Here is a 20,792-nt window from a genome sequence, read left to right on the forward strand (position 1 = left end):
TCTCCAGGCCAACGGTGAGAAGAAAACTCACCTAGATAAATAAATAAACAGAACCTCTTCCCCGTGCTCCTTAGTTATGAGGTGGCAGAGCTACTGAACAGCCCCGGATAATGTGCGGGCAACAGCTCTTTTACACGAGCTTTACATTAATTGGTTTATACACTCCCCTGCGCTGCTGTTTTCCATGGAAAGATCCGTTCTGTTAATTTTGGCCGAAGCCTGGCACTATTTTTAGGTGATTTTAAAAACACCCAGGGAGGTGCCTCACACTTTTACGTGACAAAAGTTGGTTACTTTTTTATTTAGGGGGAGAAATATTTCCCTCGAAAATGTGAAAGTGAGTACGAAGGACTATTAATGACTATTAATTCTTTCAGGCAGGGGGGAATCTTCTTATCCCACCCGCTGCCCTAAATTTGTAAAGAACTAATAACGACTGCCACCAATTTGGAAAGATGCAACCACCAAAGACTGAGAGGAGACCTTTTTAAAAAAATTTCTTTCTTCTTCTTATTTACTTTAGATGGTAATGCAACTTGGTCACTTCTTTTACTTAAAGTAGTTAGAACTTCTTTCTCTGCTACTTTTAAACCGCAGTCACCCTGTGATATACGATCACAGATTCTCTGTTCCTTACCAGGACACAGACTACATTAAATAAGTCACCAAACTTATTTTAAACCGACTCAAAAATGAACAATTGAGCCTCCTTGGTAATGCAACTTGGTCTATAATATATGCGACAGAGGCTTAGATGTTGGAGGAACAATAACAAGTTTATTCAGGCACAGAGCTTAGTGGTTACAATGTTGTTTCTCACTTAGAGGCATTTTTATTAACAGTTACAATACTAGAATGAGGTAAGACAAACTCCCCAAAGTGTCACTTCTTTTACTTAAAGTAGTTAGAACTCCTTCCTCTGCTACTTTTAAACCGCAGTCACCCTGTGATATACGATCACAGATTCTCTGTTCCTTACCAGGACACAGACTACATTAAATAAGTCAACAAACTTATTTTAAACCAACTCAAAAATGAACAATTGAGCCTCCTTGGTAATGCAACTTGGTCTATAATATATGCGACAGAGGCTTAGATGTTGGAGGAACAATAACAAGTTTATTCAGGCACAGAGCTTAGTGGTTACAATGTTGTTTCTCACTTAGAGGTATTCTTATTAACAGTTACAATACTAGAATGAGCTATCTTTGTGTTCATGCGGCCTGCTCTTGTTTTACTGTTTCTTCATTCCTTGATGTGATGTTTATTATTATCTATTGTATTACTTTTAATTATGCTATGATATGCTATTATTATATTTTATTATATTGTATTGCTCTGGGCATGGCCCCATGTTAGCCGCCCCGAGTCCCCGCTGGGGAGATGGTGGCGGGGTATAAATAAAGTTTTATTGTTGTTGTTATTATTATTATTATTATTATTATTATTATTATTATTATTAAGACAAACTCCCTAAAGTGTCACTTCTTTTACTTAAAGTAGTTAGAACTCCTACCTCTGCTACTTTTAAACCGCAGTCACCCTGTGATATACAATCACAGATTCTCTGTTCCTTACCAGGACACAGACTACATTAAATAAGTCACCAAACTTATTTTAAACTGACTCAAAATGAACAATTGAGTCTCCTTGATCCCCTCAACCTAGGATCAATCTTCCCTGTGCCTCATCAGAGCAGAGACTGAACCCCTTCTTTAAACTCTGCACTTTTTCAACAAAACGGCAGTTGGCTCCGCCTACTTCTCCATGGCAACCAGCCTCTGAGAGCTGAGATGCAATAACTGTAATACTTACCCTTTTAAAACACAAACACACGATTAAACACAACATCTGCAAACCAAAAACTCATACTTCATTACAGTGAGCAATAACTTATTTTCTAACTCCGGTTACTCACAGTATTATTGCAGCCTTTGAGCTCAGTCCTCCAGTGTAGTCACAGTGGGTTCCTACTCTTACATTGCTTAGTATCTGCTAAATATGGCAACCAGTAGAGGAGAATTAAGACTAAAAAACCCCACATTGTAATAACGACTATATTCACTTACTTGAGGGAACAGCAAAGGAGGGTGTGGATCGTTGCGGAGGTCCCCAACCTTTCATGTTATATGCAGACACTTGGACGTAATAAGGGGTTCCCTATGGAGAAAGCGCAAGGAAAAAGAAAAGCGTCATTGGGATGCATACACACAGGGTAAAGAGCAGGTTCAAGTTTCCCTTTCTCTTAATATAATTATCCATAGGTAAAGGTAAAGGTTTTTCCCTGACGTTAAGTCCAGTCGTGTCCAACTCTGGGGGTTGGTGCTCATCTCCATTTCTAAGCCAAAGAGCCGGCGTTGTCCAAAGACACCTCCAAGATCATGTGGCCAGCATGACTGCATGGAGTGCAATTACCTTCCCGCTGGAGCGGTACCTATCAATCTACTCACATTGCATGTTTTCGAACTGCTAGGTTGGCAGGAGCTGGAGCTAACAGTGAGCACTCACTCCGCTCCCCGATTCAAACCTGGGACCTTTTGGTCCGCAAGTTCAGCAGCTCAGCGTTTTACATGCTGCGCCACCAGGGGTGCCTTTTAATCAGGTTTTACTGTGTTTTAATTATTTTGTCGAGCTCCAGTGGCGTTAAAGCACTGAGCTGCTGAACTTGCAGACCGAAAGGTCCCAGGTTCAAATCCCGGGAGTTTAGCCCCAGCTTCTGCCAACCTAGCAGTTCGAAAACATGCCAATGTGAGTAGATCAATAGGTACCGCTCCGGCGGGAAGGTAACGGCGCTCCATGCAGTCATGCCAATAGCCACATGACCTTGGAGGTGTCTATGGACAACACCGGCTCTTGGGCTTAGAAATGGAGATGAGCACCAACCCCCAGAGTTGGTCACGATTGGACTTAATGTCAGGGGAAAACCTTTATCTTACTTTTAATTATTTTGTCAGTTAACTATGAGAGGAGTTAACTATGATGAGTGACTTTGTGTCTTTGCATTTTTGTTTTTTTGTCTTTTGTGTTGATACAGTCAGTGAACTAATCAATAAACAGGCCTACCTGCCCTTGAAAAAAATTATGTCAAGGAAAAGAACAAAAAGTATGGAACTGGGCATTGACTCTTTCACCAGAAAGGCAGGACCACACTTCCCACTGAGATGCTGTTAGGTTGATGTGGGTTAAAATTGTTCTTCATTTCAAATACTGTATTGTTACTACGAGGGTTGAATGAAAAGTAATGCCTCCACCTTCGTAAATCCTCAACATATGGCAGTACTGGTATGCGGCAGGTCCTGGCTTCTTCATTAGACTCTCCTCTACGGTTCCATTTGGCAGGAAGCCTTAGCATTGAACGGTTGTGTTGTTAAAGTGCAAAGTATGGAACCCTGCGCAGATGGGGAAGCCTTAGCATTGAACGGTTGTGTTGTTAATGTGCGAAGTATGGAACCCTGCGCAGATGGGGAAGCCTTAGCATTGAATGGTTGTGTTGTTAATGTGCGAAGTATGGAACCCTGCGCAGATGGTTGGTCAATGCGACTTAAGCAACGTGCAGTCACTGAATTCTTGACAGCAGAAAGTGTCACCCCAAAGGAGATTCCTCAGAGAATGCAAGCTGTTTATGGTGATTGTGTTGATGTGAGTCCTGTGTGTCATTAGGCGAGTAAGTTTAAGGATGTTGAGGTGGGAACATCTGACTTGCATGACAAACAAAGATTTGGATGTCCTGTGACAGCAACCAGTCAGTTTCACACGCAAAAGGTTGACAGATTGATTCAGGACGATTGTCGTAACACTCAGAGAGAAATTTCAAGCATCATCAGCATTTCACCAGAACATGTGGGTCACATTATTGCTTTGCTTGGCTATCAGATGTTGAGAGAACTGTGAGACGCCGGTTGCGCAAACAGAGTGTCGACTTCTTCCGTGACAGCTTCAGAAAACTTGTTCATTGTTGGCAGAAATGTATCCAATTGTCTGGTGATGATGTGGAAAAGTGAATAGTGGTAGCTAAAGAGCATATTCTAAGGATTATTTCTGTGTTTGATTTATTAAAATATTCCCATCCAAACCCAAGTAACGAAGGTGGAGGCATTACTTTCATTCAATTCTCGTGTCTGTGTTTACTTGCACAGCCTTGTGGTTCGGCACAAGCACAGGAACCCACTCACCGAGGCCAGGCCAGGGATGGTGGCTTGCAGGCTTTTCAGCTTGTCAATCACCACTTCGCCAAGCAGCGGGGAAAAGGTGGGCGAGCAGCTCCATTCGACTGCAAAGAAAGGGAAAAGACACTGTAATTGGGAGCCTTTCGCCAGGAAGGTGAAAGATGGAGCGCTTGGCAGAGGAAGCAGGGCCAGATGAGATAGCCGGGTTGCCAAGGATGGGACAGCTGCTGCTGCTGCGAGGAGATTGACTGTGAAATAGAAGAAGCCAGCGACAGCAAGGCCAGCTGTGCATTGGGGGAAATGTTTGCGAAAACGGCATGGAAGAAATTGGGAGAGAGGGAACATGGACTGAAAGGGAGAACCGCAGCAAGACCCTCCGCTCTCCGGTTCAAAGAAGTCCAGTTCCCAGCTGGAGAAGCCACAAGCCATTCTGTAGAAACAAACCTCTCAAACTGGGATTACGAGAAAGAACAGAGCTGAAGCCAAAAGAGGAGACAGAGCGATGTGCCCGGTGATAAAAAAGAGGAGAGAGGGCAACAGATGGACCACAACAAAAGGGAAAGGAGATTAAGTGGCAAGATTCGGTGGTAAAGGAAAATCCTTCGGGAAGCCAAAGTTATGATGACAGGACACACAGGATTTAAACTGATGGGAAATCTATGTCGAGGGAGCAGGTGCTAAAGCTAAAACAGGAGCCTGCTTTTATGGGATCCAAACAGAAGCTTGGACAGAAACACAGCCGTCGGCCCTCCGTTTGCATCCGGAAGAGAAATGCCTTGCTTTGCGTGGGTCCGCCAGCTCAATCACGGCCACGGCTTTCCTTCTCACATTATGTGGCACTTCCCACCAAACTATAAGAAAAAATGGGTTCCCAAGGGCTCAAACTAACAAGTGTCCACTAATGGTATAATAACAATGTATTAAATATCATTAAACATCGTATTATGTACAGTGTTCCCTCACTTATCGCTGAGGTTAGGTTCCAGGACTACCCGCAATAGGTGAAAATCCGCGAAGTAGGGACACTATATTTATTTTAATATTTATACATTATTGGAACGCAAGCGGCAGAGTTTGGTGGGGAAGGAGTTGCCAAGCTCATTCCTCCCTATGGTAAACGCCTAGATTTGAATGGGGACTATGTTGAGAAGTGGTATTTGGGTGCAGCTTTCAACTGCATATGGTAATTTTTTTCTCCTATACTCTGTTCATTTTTAATTCCAAAACGTAACCTACTTTCTGGATAACCCTCGTATATTACAGTTGTGTAGCCAAGGAAATGGTTGAACATAATGACCAAGTATGAGGAAAGTGTAACCCCAGGACGATTGGGAAACCCCTAGCACCCTCAAAATTTCTTTGGGGGAAAAAAACTGGGTTGTTTTTATTGAAGGGGGGGAGGGGTATTTTGGCTACCATACTTCCTATATTTCTCCTCACCCCTCTCCCAAAAGTAGAGGCAATTTCACCACGTTTTCTTGTCCTTTCCCAAATATGGGCTCGTCCCCGTGTAAGTCGCCCTGAGTGTCTTTGGGGAGATGGAGGCAGGATATAAAAATAAAGTTGTTGTTGTTGTTGTTGTTATTATTATTATTATTATATCAGGTTCAATGGAGGTTCAGTTCAGCAATTTATTACGGTCTATGACCAGAATATATAGAAATGGGCACAGGTGCCCGAAAAGGGGAATCGCAGTTCCCATAAAAGTCAGATAAAAGAACAAGTTAAAAACATGCTATAATAAAAACAAATTAAAAGCAGACTATTAGCAAGGTCAGCTAATAGTAAATATCGATCCTCTGGAGGGGGATAGAGGGAGCATTTGCAGTCTTTCAGTTATAGCAGTTTGCTCTGGCTACAGGCCCTGTGGGGTCAGTCATCGTCCGTCTGATGGAAATTGCTGCCACACAGAACCTGGCGACACTATAGGTTATTGCAGAACAGGAGTCTGAGAGCAGCAGAGAGGTGTAGTATCTTTCAGTGCATCTTTTAAAAGCCAAGGAGTGATGAAATTGATTCTAATATCTCTATAAAACATACACTGGAGGAGCACGTGCTCGATAGTTTCGATATGGCCAGACTCACAAGGACATAGTCTCTCCGGAGCAGGGGTCTTCCGGTACCTCCCCTCCAGTACTGCCGATGGGAGGGCGTGACATCTTGCAAGAGTGAAAGCTTTACGATGATTAGAAAAAATGGAGGTATTTTTCAAGCAAATTCCAATGAATTCCTGACTGGAAAAAAAATTCAACTGGACTTAAAGTGCTCCAGCAAAAACATGGGACATGCCTATCCTCCTCCTCCTCCTCCTCGTCTGGCTCTGAGCAACCAATGGGCTTACCTTTGTATTTGGTGACAACCGCTGAGTTGACACTGAGAGGCTCCTGGAAGGAAACTTCCACCGATGTGCTACTGGCCACGGAGAGGTGGACGTTGGTGGGCGGATCGGGGACGCCTGAAAAGAGGCAGCAGGGATGTCAGTAGGGAAGGATCAGAAGACAAATCTGCCCTCCGCTGCCAGACAGAACGACGATAGGGTTGGAGACTTTTTTTGACACAAGAGAGGGATAATTTTTTAAATCTTTGTGGGAAGAGATCCTGAGAAGAGAGATGGGCTACTTCTACATGTTTCCAGCAGAAGAGGCACGCTGGATCGGTAGATGGGGAAAACATATAATACACCCCAATCTGACACTATCAATGAACCTCAACTCCAAACTTACTTGTACTATTGTAAAGTTACTTGCCCACATGTGCTGGAAATATTATAGGGTGACCAATCCATTGAGATCTTTTCCAAAGTGCTTCATCAAGAGCATGGAGAAGGCCACTTTTAGGATTGTGCTCTGAAATAATAATGCCTTGTCTGGAGGGGCAATTCTCCTTGCTCCGCCAGGCACTTACGAGCATGCTCAAATCCCGCGGTCATGCGCTTGTAAAGCCGGTAGCGCCACTCCCAGGCTTTCAGTTGTTTTTCTTTCTCAGAGCAGTCTGCGTTGGGGACCTCATTCACAACCTGTGCCGTGAGTTCACTGACCCGCTGTTCTGCTTCCCGGACAAGTGTGGAGAGGTGCAAAGATCGGCTTTCCAGACTCAAAACTTTAGAGAAAAGCAAGAAGAAGGGAGAGAAAAGGTTAAGAAGCAGCGCACAACAACAACAAACTAATAATTAAACAACCAAAAATAAGAGCCTAGAAGAGGGCAACATGAGTCATACTGTATGGTAACTGAATCCTGGCTTACAGTGAGGGCTTTCCTTGGCTCCGGCTAGCAGCAGTATTTTGGCGATGGGTGAATTGTTGGTCATGATGGCGATGTCCAGCGGCAGAAGACCTTCACTGTTTGGGGTGTTGAGGTCCAGCTCTTCGAGGCTATATTGCCGGAGCAGCTCTTGCACTTTATCAAGGTCCTGCAGCTCCACGGCCTCAAAGAGAGCGGCATTGCCCTGGAACTGCGGAAAGGGAGCAAAGTTACAACATAATAACTTAATTTTTTTTATAACCCACCTCCATCTCCCCAAGGGAACTCGGGGCAGCTTACATAGGGATCAAGCCCAAGGATCAACAGATAAGAAATTAAAACCACAACAATAAAATTAAAACAGTTAAACAATACCATAACATCATAAAATACATCGACAGGCATCATGGCTAAAAATGGGGCAAATTAGAGATTACCAGGAAAGGGCATGTGCAAAACGCAAGACGGAAGAACTAGGGTTGGGAGTAAAGGGCTGGAGGGATGAGAGTAAAGTGCTGGAGGGATGGGAGTAAAGTGCTGGAAGGATGGGAGTAAAGTGCTGGAGGGATGAGAGTAAAGTGCTGGAGGGATGGGAGTAAAAGTGCTGGAGGGAAGGGAGTAAAGTGCTGGAGGAAGGGAGTAAAAGTGCTGGAGGGATGAGTGTAAAGTGCTGGAGGGATGGGAGTAAAGTGCTGAAGGGATGGGAGTAAAAGTGCTGGAGGGATGGAAGTAAAGTGCTGGAGGGATGGGAGTAAAGTGCTGGAGGAATGAGAGTAAAGTGCTGGAGGGATGGGAGTAAAAGTGCTGGAGGGATTAGAGTAATGTACTGGAGGGATGGGAGTAAAGTGCTGGAGGGATGGGAGTAAAGTGCTAGTTATAACACATAAACATTGCAAAATTAATTTCTATAAAATATAAATTTGCTTTCTGGAACTCTATGGCTGTCTGCTGGAGCAACGGAAGGGTGACGTGGGGCTGATCCCCGTTGCCCAGCACCGTGGTGTCCAAGGAAAAGAGGGATGATACAAACCTATATTGCCACGCTGCATACTTACAAGGCAGGACTTCCGCAGCTTCTCCTTTTCATTCCTCCCTGCTAAGCTTCCTTCATCAAAGGACATGTAATTCACTCGGAATTTCCCAGAGAGGTTCCGATAGAGCCTCTTCGCAGCATTTGGAGATGAAGGTCCAGGCTGCTTTCGAGACTGGGCCAGCTGTAGGTCTCTCATTTGCTGTGTCATTTTAGGTGAGGATGTCCTGGAAGGAAGGAAGGAAGGAAGGAAGGAAGGAAGGAAGGAAGGAAGGAAGGAAGGAAGGAAAGATTAATGAGATCTTATATACTTAATGAATGTCTGCAGAGGCCTGGTTAAGTCCTGAGCAGGAAGTCTACTGCATCTTCTGTTTGTGTAGAAGTACTTCAGTCTGAAGAAGAATTTTTGTCTAATTTGAACATTGATGATGCCGCTGTGCAAAAATCACTGGCTCATACAGAAGGTATGTTGTATATATGTATGTATGTGTGTGTTAGAATTATAGGATTGGACGAGACCACATGGGCCATCTAGTCCAGCCCTCTTCTTTATGCCATGCAGGAAAAGCACAGTCAAATCACCTCCAACAGATAGCCATCTAGTCTCTGTTTAAAAGCATCCCAAGAAGGAAGCATCTGCATGTTGCTTAAGTCACATTGACCGACCGTCTGCACAGGGTTCCACACTTCACACTTTAACAGCACAACCGTTTAATGCTAAGGCTTCCCCGTCTGCGCAGGGTTCCATACTTCGCACTTTAACAACACAACCGTTCAGTGCTAAGGCTTCCCCGTCTGCGCAGGATTCCATACTTTGCACTTTAACAACACAACCGTTCAATGCTAAGGCTTCCCCGTCTGCGCAGGATTTCATACTTCGCCCTTTAACAACACAACCGTTCAGTGCTAAGGCTTCCCCGTCTGCGCAGGGTTCCATACTTCGCACTTTAACAACACAACCGTTCAATGCTAAGGCTTCCCCGTCTGCGCAGGATTCCATACTTCGCCTTTTAACAACACAACCGTTCAGTGCTAAGGCTTCCCCGTCTGCGCAGGGTTCCATACTTCGCACTTTAACAACACAACCGTTCAATGCTAAGGCTTCCCCGTCTGCGCAGGATTCCATACTTCGCCCTTTAACAACACAACCGTTCAATGCTAAGGCTTCCCCGTCTGCGCAGGATTCCATACTTTGCACTTTAACAACACAACCGTTCAATGCTAAGGCTTCCCCGTCTGCGCAGGGTTCCATACTTCGCACTTTAACAACACAACCGTTCAGTGCTAAGGCTTCCCCGTCTGCGCAGGATTCCATACTTTGCACTTTAACAACACAACCGTTCAATGCTAAGGCTTCCCCGTCTGCACAGGGTTCCATACTTCGCACTTTAACAACACAACCGTTCAGTGCTAAGGCTTCCCCGTCTGCGCAGGATTCCATACTTCGCCCTTTAACAACACAACCGTTCAATGCTAAGGCTTCCCCGTCTGCGCAGGATTCCATACTTTGCACTTTAACAACACAACCGTTCAATGCTAAGGCTTCCCCGTCTGCGCAGGGTTCCATACTTCGCACTTTAACAACACAACCGTTCAGTGCTAAGGCTTCCCCGTCTGCGCAGGATTCCATACTTTGCACTTTAACAACACAACCGTTCAATGCTAAGGCTTCCCCGTCTGCACAGGGTTCCATACTTCGCACTTTAACAACACAACCGTTCAATGCTAAGGCTTCCCCGTCTGCACAGGGTTCCATACTTCGCACTTTAACAACACAACCGTTCAATGCTAAGGCTTCCCCGTCTGCGCAGGATTCCATACTTTGCACTTTAACAACACAACCGTTCAATGCTAAGGCTTCCCCGTCTGCGCAGGGTTCCATACTTCGCACTTTAACAACACAACCGTTCAGTGCTAAGGCTTCCCCGTCTGCGCAGGATTCCATACTTTGCACTTTAACAACACAACCGTTCAATGCTAAGGCTTCCCCGTCTGCGCAGGGTTCCATACTTCGCACTTTAACAACACAACCGTTCAGTGCTAAGGCTTCCCCGTCTGCGCAGGATTCCATACTTTGCACTTTAACAACACAACCGTTCAGTGCTAAGGCTTCCCCGTCTGCGCAGGATTCCATACTTTGCACTTTAACAACACAACCGTTCAGTGCTAAGGCTTCCCCGTCTGCGCAGGATTCCATACTTTGCACTTTAACAACACAACCGTTCAATGCTAAGGCTTCCCCGTCTGCGCAGGGTTCCATACTTCGCACTTTAACAACACAACCGTTCAGTGCTAAGGCTTCTCCGTCTGCACAGGGTTCCATACTTTGCACTTTAACAACACAACCGTTCAGTGCTAAGGCTTCTCCGTCTGCACAGGGTTCCATACTTTGCACTTTAACAACACAACCGTTCAGTGCTAAGGCTTCTCCATCTGCACAGGGCTCCATACTTCGCCCTTTAACAACACAACCGTCCAATGCTAAGGCTTCTCCATCTGCACAGGGCTCCATACTTCGCCCTTTAACAACACAACCATTCAATGCTAAGGCTTCCCGGTCTGCATAGGGTTCCATACTTGGTACTTCATCAACACAACCATTTGATGCTAAGGCTTCCCCGTCTGCAAAGGGTTCCGTACTTTGCACTTTAACAACACAACCATTCAATGCTACGGTTTCCCACCAAATGGAACTGTGGGAGTTACTTTTCATTCAGCCCTCGTACATGATTCTGAGAATGTGTTTAGTCTGAAACCTTACTTTATAGTAAACCCTTGATACAAACTACAAAATACAAACTTTTATTTCAGGTCCCAGCTTCAGGAGACCCTGCAAAGGAGCCTCCGGAAACGCTGACTGGAGACAGTATTTCGGGAAGCAAAGGAGCAGATGACTGGCACAAGCCAAGCGACACAGGCGTTGCGCGACACTCGCTGGGAGGCCAACCCACCACAAACACTAATTAACCTAAGCTGCGAACAATTACTTGGCCCTAATTAGATTAGCCTGAAATGCTAACATATAGAAGGACTGTGTGCAAAGGCTTCCAATCCTGGTTGTGAACCGACATGACTCACTGGGAGAGGGGAGAAAAATATGAATAGAAAATGTTGGACTCATAGGAAAAAGAGCTATTTTTTTTTATTGAATCAACTCTAGTTGGAAGCCACAAATATCTAGAGCACGCATGTATTATGCTTTGGCCTAACCCTGACTCCCAAACTATGAATACTTCCTCCTCACAAATCAGGACACGGACGGAAATAGCTCCCGAGGCTGGCAGGCGAGCCAGGAGTTTTCTGGGGCTTTTTTTTAATGGGAAGAGGGTGCATTTAGAAATAACTTCTCCCCACTTTGAAGGCAGCGTTGCCTTCAATGAACAACCCAAGGAGACAGATCAGCGCCAGCCATTATACGAGGCAAGAGGGGACCCGGCTATTTCCTGAGGTCACCGGATCCCGCCGGGCTAAAAGTAGCTGCAAACCTATAAAGGGATGGACAGACGCTTCCCTGTTATTCCTTCCCTGGACACACACACACAAACAATTTGGGAAACATGGTCGGGAAGAGTGAGACAGAAGAGAGGGTTTTGTGCCGCTTTGGCCCAAAATTGGCGGGCTCCGAGGCTTCGGGAAATCATCCTTCTGTGCAAACACGAGCATGGTTTCTAAAACGCATTTAAAACTTTGCTCAAAAATCAAGACAAAGTACTCTTCTTAATAGGGACTGCAGGAAGACGCGTTCTGGCAAGAGTTTGGAAACAAAAAAAATATTCCCACTATAGAAGATTGGATCTTAAAGCTTTTTGATATAATCCAAATGGACAGCCTAACACAAAAGTTACAAGATAAAAAGGAAAAAAAACAGACTGGTCAGGTTTTAAAGACTTTATTCGAAAAGAAGGATACTCATTAATAATAGACATATCCAACGTTTGAAATACCTCTATGATATAAAGATGGCAAGACTGGGAAAGGCCACCGAAAAAGAAAAATTACGACGGTAGATCCCAAGACGACAATGGGAAGTCTTTTTTCTTTTTTTTCTTATTATTTTTTCTGTTTTTTATTATTATTATTATTTTGTTGAATTATCTCTATTACTTATTCAATCCTTGGTTTTCATCTTGTACTTTAATCTCTCTAATCTTTCACCAATGTTTTCCTCGCTTTCACTGTATACATTACTTATATATTACAATAAAAATCACTATTAAAAAAAAAACTTTGCTCAAAAGACACTGCTTCCATGGGAAAACACACACACAAAAATGTTGCCCTCAACCCAATATTTTTGTATTTTTGGAAACCCCTAGTGAGGTTTTGCACCAAAAATAGGTCCCTTGCCCCTTTTGCCCAGACCATTTCTGAACTGAATCGTTTCTTTAAATGCTTTCGGAACAGGCAAATAGGCCAGGAGCGATGTAGAAAATATAGTGGGAAGAAAGCAAAGGAATTAATTTCTCCTTGCGTTCAAGGATGCCGTATGTAAAACATCTATATATATAAAAGGGTAATGAAATTTCGGCCTAGGACAAAACAACAAAACTACACATCCCAGAAACATTAAACTTGGCAGCACAACCCCTCATCCATGCCTCTACATTCATACAACAAAAAGAAAAGAAAAATAAAGTCCTAATTAGAGGGAGAGGAATAATTGTTTTTATCCACTTGCTGCCAGTTAGAAGGCTAAGCTCTGCCCACTTGGTCTCCTAGCAACCCAATCAGCCCAGGGGACAGGCAGAGTTAGGCCTCACTTAGGCCTCTTCCACACTGCCTATAAAATACATATTATCTGATTTTAACTGGATTATATGGCAGTGTAGACTCAAGGCCCTTCCACACAGCGATATAACCCATTTATAATGGACTTAACATCAGGGGAAAACGTTTACCCTTTACCGTAACTACCACCAATTCCTCAATACTTTATTTCCCATACCACCAGACTTCGCCACAGCAATGTGTGGCCGGGCACAGCTAGTTACATTCCTAAACTACCTACCAGAAGTTACAGCATAGTAAGCACAGGAAGGAAAGCCCTGATTCTGGAGCCAATGGCCCAACCCTTGCCTATCTCACATCAGTTTAGTTTGACAGAGTTTTTTCTCGCCACAAAAGGTATTGGCTGAAATACAAGGGTTGAATGAAAAGTAATGCCTCCACCTTCATTACTTGGGTTTGGATGGGAACATTTTAATAAATCAAATGCAGAAATAAACCTTAGAATGCGCTCTTTAACTACCACTATTCACTTTTCCACATAATCACCAGACAATTGGATACATTTTTGCCAACAATGAACAAGCTTTCTGAAACCGTCACGGAAGAAGTCGACACTCTGTTTCCGCAACCGGCGTCTCACAGGACCCATCGTGCACAGATCTTCTGATGGCAAAGCAAAGCAATCATGTGACCCACATGTTCTTGTGAAATGCCGATGATGCTTGAAATTTCTCTCTGAGTGATACAACGATTGTCCTGAATCAATCTTGTGAAGCTCGGTGGTTGCTGTCATAAGACATACAACTTTTTGTTTGTCACGCAAGTCAGATGTTCCCACCTGAACATCTTTAAATTTACTTGCCCAACGATGCACAGGACACACATCAACACAATCCCCATAAACACCTTGCATTCTCGGATGAATCACCTTTGGGGTGACATCTTCTGCTGTCAAGAATTTAGTGACTGCATGTTGTTTAAGTCGCATTGATCAATCGTCTGCGCAGGGTTCCATACTTCACGCTTTAACAACACAACCGTTCAATGCTAAGGCTTCCCCGTCTGCACAGGGTTCCATACTTCGAGGTTTAACAACACAACTGTTCAATGTTAAGGCTTCTCCGTCTGCACAGGGTTCCATACTTCGCACTTTAACAACACAACCGTTCAATGCTAAGGCTTCCCTGTCTGCACACGGTTCCATACTTTGCACTTTAACAACACAACCGTTCAATGCTAAGGCTTCCCCGTCTGCGCAGGGTTCCATACTTCACACTTTAACAACACAACCGTTCAATGCTAAGGCTTCCCCGTCTGCGCAGGGTTCCATACTTCACACTTTAACAACACAACCGTTTAATGCTAAGGCTTCCCCGTCTGCGCTGGGTTCCATACTTCACACTTTAACAACACAACCGTTCTCCGTTTGCGCTGGGTTCCATACTTCACACTTTAACAACACAACCGTTCAATGCTAAGGCTTCCCCGTCTGCGCAGGGTTCCATACTTCACACTTTAACAACACAACCGTTCAATGTTAAGGCTTCTCCGTCTGCACAGGGTTCCATACTTCGCACTTTAACAACACAACCGTTCAATGTTAAGGCTTCTCCGTCTGCACAGGGTTCCATACTTCGCACTTTAACAACACAACCGTTCAATGCTAAGGCTTCCCTGTCTGCACACGGTTCCATACTTCGCACTTTAACAACACAACCGTTCAATGCTAAGGCTTCCCCGTCTGCGCAGGGTTCCATACTTCGCCCTTGAACAACACAACCTTTCAATGCTAAGGCTTCCCCGTCTGCAGTGGGTCCTGAAAACAATATACATTGTAAAAATCCTATAAATGCACATATGTATATGTGTATTACCCTCATTTGGATTTTGGAGTTTTCTCCGACAGGAAAACAACGTGTTACATATCTCTCAGCAACTAAGCCCCATAAAAAGTGAATGGCAATTTGTATCACCCGACAGTCTGTCAGACTAATTTGCGTTAACTGAGAAACACAGGCCCTGAACTGGTTTTCTGGGCATGGATAAGCATCAGTAAATTACAGTTAATAGGAAACAACTTTTCTTCAGTCAAATGTTGAAGGATCACATGCTGAAGGAGCGCCAGTAATAATTATGTTGTTAAAGTCAGGAGGGGTTCATAGACTCCCCACCTAACACACTGAATTACTCTGATTTTATCTGAGACAATTTGTGGGATGCCAGATTACAGTAACTAATATTTTGCCTTTTATCGTGTAGCTTTCTTTTTTGGGAATTTTGAAACACTCTCCCAACAAATAAGAATGAGCCTGTAGGTGGAAAAGGACAGTTCCTTTATAACTAAAGGGTAGTATATATGCTAAGGTTTGCAAGGCAAGCTTGAACTACTTGTTGTTGATGTTGTTGCTGTCATCATTATCTTTGTGTGACTTCAAATCCTTTCTGAACAACGGCAATCTGAATGTGAACTATCATGACATTTTCTTGGCAAGACGTCAGAGGATGTTTGCCATGGCCTTCTTTATTATATTATTATTATTATTTATTCTTCTTCTGAGGCTGAGAGTGTGTGACCTGCCCAATGACAACATTAATAATAATAATAATAATAATAATAATAATAATAATAATAATAATAAAGAGGGTTGGAAGAGACCCCTTGGGCCATCTAGTCCAACCCCCTTCTGCCTTTGTGCACCAAAAGCACAAGCAAAGCACCCCTGATAGATGGTCACCCAGCCTCAATATTAATAATATTAACATTAATAATAATAAAGATGGTTGGAAGAGACCCCTTGGGCCATTTAGTCCAACCCTCTTCTGCCTCTGTGCACCAAAAGCACTACCAAAGCACCCCTGACAGATGGTCACCCAGCCTCAATATCATTAATAATAATAATAATAAGAAGAATAATAAGAATAAGAATAAGAAGAAGAAGGATGGTTGGAAGATACTCCCTTGGGCCATCTAATTCAACCCCCTTCTGCTTTTGTACACCAAAACATAATCAAAGCACCCCTGACAGATGGTCACCCAGCCTTAATAATAATAATAATAATAATAATAATAATAATAATAATAATAATAATAAAGAGGTTTGGAAGAGACCCCTTGGGCCATTTAGTCCAACCCCCTTTCTGCCTTTGTGCACCAAAAGCACAAGCAAAGCACCCCTTAATATTGCGTTATTAAATAAATAAATAAATAAATAAATAATTAAAATACAGTGATAAAAAGCACAAGCAAAGCATTACGTTGTCTTGGCTCCAATTTCTTTACTACTAGAGGACAATTTCAAGCAATTGAATACGTCATGAAACGTGCCCACTGCAGTAGTTGGATTGTGTCACCTTTTGGTCATTACTGCATAGAACATTGTAATAAAGTACGAATTTTGGTTTACAGATGTTATGTTTAATTGTGTGTTTATGTTTTTAAAGGGTAAGTATTACAGTTATTGCATCTCAGCACTCAGAGGCTGGTTGCCATGGAGAAGTAGGCGGAGCCAACTGCCGTTTAGTTGAAGAAGTGCAGAGTTTTTTAAAAAAGTCAGTCTGTGCTCTGATGAGGCAGAGGGAAGATTGATTCTAGGTTGATGGGATCAAGGAGACTCAATTGTTTATTTTGAGTCGGTTTTAAATAAGTTTGGTGACTTATTTAATGTAGTCTGTGTCCTGGAAAGGCACAGGGAATCTGTGATAGTATATCACAGGGGTGACTGTGGTTTGAAGTCACTGGATAGTCCAAGTTTCAGACTTTGGGAACCAATCCCAGCTGGACTCACTGAGATCCATTGAAGTAACAGTTAGAAAGGAGCAGAGGAATAGGTTTTAACTACTTTAAGTAAAGGAAATGATACTTTAGAGAGTTTGATTCATCTCATTCTAGTATTGTAACTGTTAATAAAAGTGCCTCTAAGTGAGAAACAACATTGTAATCACTAAGCTCTGTGCCTGAATAAACTTGTTATTGTTCTTCCAACATCTAAGCCTCTGTCGCATATATTCTAAACCAAGTTAAGCTACCCTTTAAAGTAAAAGTAAACATCTCCCTGCGTCTTTGGTGGTTGCATCTTTCCAAATTGGTGGCAGTCATTATTAGTTCTTTACAAATTTGGGCAGCGGGTGGGATAAAAAAGATTCCCCCTGCCTGAAAGAACCTTAGACGTTCATAGTCCCCTTACAAACATATACAGATGGAACGACCAGGAAGGATTGTTTAATATTTTGATGAAAAATTGATGGTATTTTCTTGGATACAGGCTACATAGTACATTTACTGCAAAGAACTTTGTTATATATGTGGCAGTTTTCACAAGAATGCGGAGAAGACCAGAAGGCTCATTCCGGTTCAAATGCCACTAACCACTATCTGCATTGCATCAGTAACAAAGTCTTGTTTGGAAATGCTCAGATCCAGTGATCTTGGATTTGTCAAAATGTCACATAAGGAACTCCTTGGGGAACTTAAGCTGGTGTCGGATAATAAACTGGGTCATCTTATGGCTTGGGAACTAGTTAAAGAAACAAAGCACGGGAATGAATGGGGAAGCTTCACAATAGACTGGGTAGGCAGTGGAATTCCATATACTGGGATTCATGCTTTTCAGCATCCACATAACCTAAAGGTATTGCTTCAGGAAAGTCTGGATGCATTGAAATAATACAAGGACATAAGGATAATAATATTGGTTGAATTCAGGACCACAAAGGTGTACCAAATTTCAGAAGAACCAAATTTCAAGCTGCCAGCCATATCAGGAAGCGGACTAAAGGCAGAAATACAAGCCTCCGAATAACATCGTTGGGCAGGTGGATAGGAATGAATTCACACCTCTCTAACGAGGTGGGAATTGCCAGAAATTTCGCATCAATTGCCTCCCAAGTGTTTGTGTTCTCACACTTCCTCGGCCGAGATTGTGTGGTAGATCCTTGGCTCAGAGCAAAGCCACAAGCCTGCGATTCACATTTACCAAAAATCCTTCTGCAATCAAGTCAACATGTTTTGAGGAATGACGTGCTGATTCTGAGATTACCTGGAAAATTTTCCAGAAGGATCTTGAGGACACTGCATATATATTTTAAGCATCTATCTATGTGTGTGTATATTTATATATATATTGTGCATAATTAGGACCGAGTTAACAACAAAACCACTGGGCCAAAGCACACCAGATTTGGCCATATTACTCATCACTTTCCAAGGAGTGACCCTGCAGCTTTAAAGCCTGGCTGCTTCATACCTAGGGGACTCCATTGTTGGCCAACTTGATTACCATTCAATAGCCTTGCAGCTTCAAAGCCTGGCTGCTTCATACCTAGGGTACTCCATTGTTGGCCAACTTGATTACCATTCAATAGCCTTGCAGCTTCAAAGCCTGGCTGCTTCATACCTAGGGTACTCCATTGTTGGCCAACTTGATTACCATTGAATAGTCTTGCAGCTTCAAAGCCTGGCTGCTTCATACCTAGGGTACTCCATTGTTGGCCAACTTGATTACCATTCAATAGCCTTGCAGCTTCAAAGCCTGGCTGCTTCATACGTAGGGGACTCCATTGTTGGCCAACTTGATTACCATTGAATAGTCTTGCAGCTTCAAAGCCTGGCTGCTTCATACCTAGGGGACTCCATTGTTGGCCAACTTGAATACCATTGAATAGCCTTGCAGCTTCAAAGCCTGGTTGCTTCATACGTAGGGGACTCCATTTTTGGCCAACTTGATTACCATTGAATAGTCTTGCAGCTTCAAAGCCTGGCTGCTTCATACCTAGGGGACTCCATTGTTGGCCAACTTGATTACCATTGAATAGCCTTGCAGCTTCAAAGTCTGGCTGCTTCATACCTAGGGGAATCCTTTGTAGGCCACCTTGAATGCCACGAAGAAAACCTCACTTAAGACTACACCGCAGCAACGCATGACCGTGTGTGTGTATATATGTGTGTGTGTAGATAGATAGATAGATAGATACAGCTATAGATATTAATGTAGTGTGCATAATTCCTATGGAGTAAACAACAAAACCACTGGACCAAGTCACACCAAATTCAGCCACAAAAGACATAATCATCTAATCTATGTCTTTCCATCAAAAAACCCTATAAAATTAGGTCCAAATTACAGAAAACCCCCAAAACCAAAAATTACTAACCATGCATGTGCAGAGGTCCTCACGGGAAATTTGGTGACGTTAGCCAGGTGGGCGGGGCTTCAATTGCCACTGCGTGCCAACAGCGAGTCATTATTATTACAGTAGAGTCCCGCTTATCCAACGTAAACGGGCCGACAGAACGTTGGATAAGCGAATATGTTGGATAATAAGGAGAGATTAAGGAAAAGCCTATTAAACATTAAATTAGTTTATGATTTTACAAATTAAGCACCAAAACATTATGTTATACAACAAATTTGACAGAAAAAGTCGTTCAATATGCAGTAATACTATGTAGTAATTACTGTATTTACGAATTTAGCACCTAAATATCAGGATTTATTGAAAACATGGACTACAAAAATGCGTTGGATAATCCAGAACGTTGGATAAGCGAGTGTTGGATAAGTGAGACTCTACTGTATTATTATTATTATTATTATTATTATTATTATTATTATTATTATTATTATTATTAGGTTCCTGGGAACCATCAAAATGAACAAAACCTGGCAGTCAGCATTAAAAAACTCTACAATCTGGACAGTAATTGAAGAACAACCGTCTGAAAATAAGGGTATTCCAGGACACTAAATAAAGAGCAACACTCTGAAAGCAGGGAAATTGGGAATTCCAGAAAGGAAACAACCAGAGTCAGCTAACACCTCCCAACAAAGGATTCCCCCAGGGAGGAAACAACCATGCTTTGAAGCCGCAAGCCCATTCAGTGCTAATCAAAGTGACTAATTACCACATTCATACTTGCCTCCACAAATCAGTGAAGATGTTGACCTGAAAACCTGTAGCTTAGGTACAGATAAAATCTGTCTGTACCCATGAGAAGCTACCTTGACATTCTGCTAAAATCTGGCCTCTGGCAAAGGACATTGTTTTGAACAGAGCTGTTTGGTTTTGCAATGTCAACCGCAGAGCCAGCAAGAGCCAAACAAGACTGTGGTTTTTGCTTTGGTTTATGTATATATGAATATTTTAAAAAATAGGCTCTACTATAAAATGAGTAGTAATCTTAGCATCACTTGTGGGGGTAATTCTATTATGAAAATGCTTACATCCCTTTTTATCAGATAATAGATAGGTATATGCAGAGCATGTAACATCTCTAAGATGCAAGATGAATGAATTATACAATTTCTAAGAATCTTGCAATATATGTGCGTATAATATTTACACTATGCAATAAATTTTTTAAAAACTTCTGTTCCTGGTTTGAGAGTGTTATTCCTGTTTAATGGTGCAGTGCCTACTTTGAAAGTAGTTGTTCTCCTCCAGAAACTTTGTTTTTGTCGCTGCCACAAACTCGGTTGAATTGGAGGAGATATTCATTGAAAAACTAGAGCAAAATGTGCTGCAGGAATCCCTAGAAGAACTGAACCAAATGGGCCTTAAATGCAATTGGCTTCTATATAGACAACTGTGTGAGAAATTTAAAGAACAACTTAGAACCTCGGGTTTCCAGA

General features: G+C 42.8%; 1 protein-coding gene and 1 long non-coding RNA gene across 2 annotated transcripts in view; one reads left to right on the forward strand and one right to left on the reverse strand.

The window, feature by feature from the left end:
- LOC134294218 (uncharacterized) overlaps positions 1 to 13,798 on the forward strand; it is a 98,933-nt gene extending 85,135 nt beyond the window's left edge. Inside the window, exon 4 of the long non-coding RNA XR_010001189.1 lies at positions 11,248 to 13,798. This is a non-coding gene — a long non-coding RNA (uncharacterized LOC134294218). The remainder of the gene's footprint in view (positions 1 to 11,247) is intronic.
- The window catches only part of LOC103281463 (ankyrin repeat and fibronectin type-III domain-containing protein 1), a 292,661-nt gene that overhangs the window by 61,242 nt on the left and 210,627 nt on the right, over positions 1 to 20,792 (reverse strand). Inside the window, exons 7-12 of the mRNA XM_062964550.1 lie at positions 8,462 to 8,663; positions 7,410 to 7,617; positions 7,071 to 7,265; positions 6,508 to 6,621; positions 4,173 to 4,270; positions 2,070 to 2,160 (exon numbers count right to left, since the gene is read on the reverse strand). Of these exons, the coding sequence (XP_062820620.1) occupies positions 2,070 to 2,160; positions 4,173 to 4,270; positions 6,508 to 6,621; positions 7,071 to 7,265; positions 7,410 to 7,617; positions 8,462 to 8,663 (908 nt within the window). The remainder of the gene's footprint in view (positions 1 to 2,069; positions 2,161 to 4,172; positions 4,271 to 6,507; positions 6,622 to 7,070; positions 7,266 to 7,409; positions 7,618 to 8,461; positions 8,664 to 20,792) is intronic.

This window comes from Anolis carolinensis, unplaced genomic scaffold (genome assembly GCF_035594765.1).
Source record: "Anolis carolinensis isolate JA03-04 unplaced genomic scaffold, rAnoCar3.1.pri scaffold_13, whole genome shotgun sequence".
In the NCBI taxonomy this organism is placed as follows: Eukaryota; Metazoa; Chordata; class Lepidosauria; order Squamata; family Dactyloidae; genus Anolis; species Anolis carolinensis.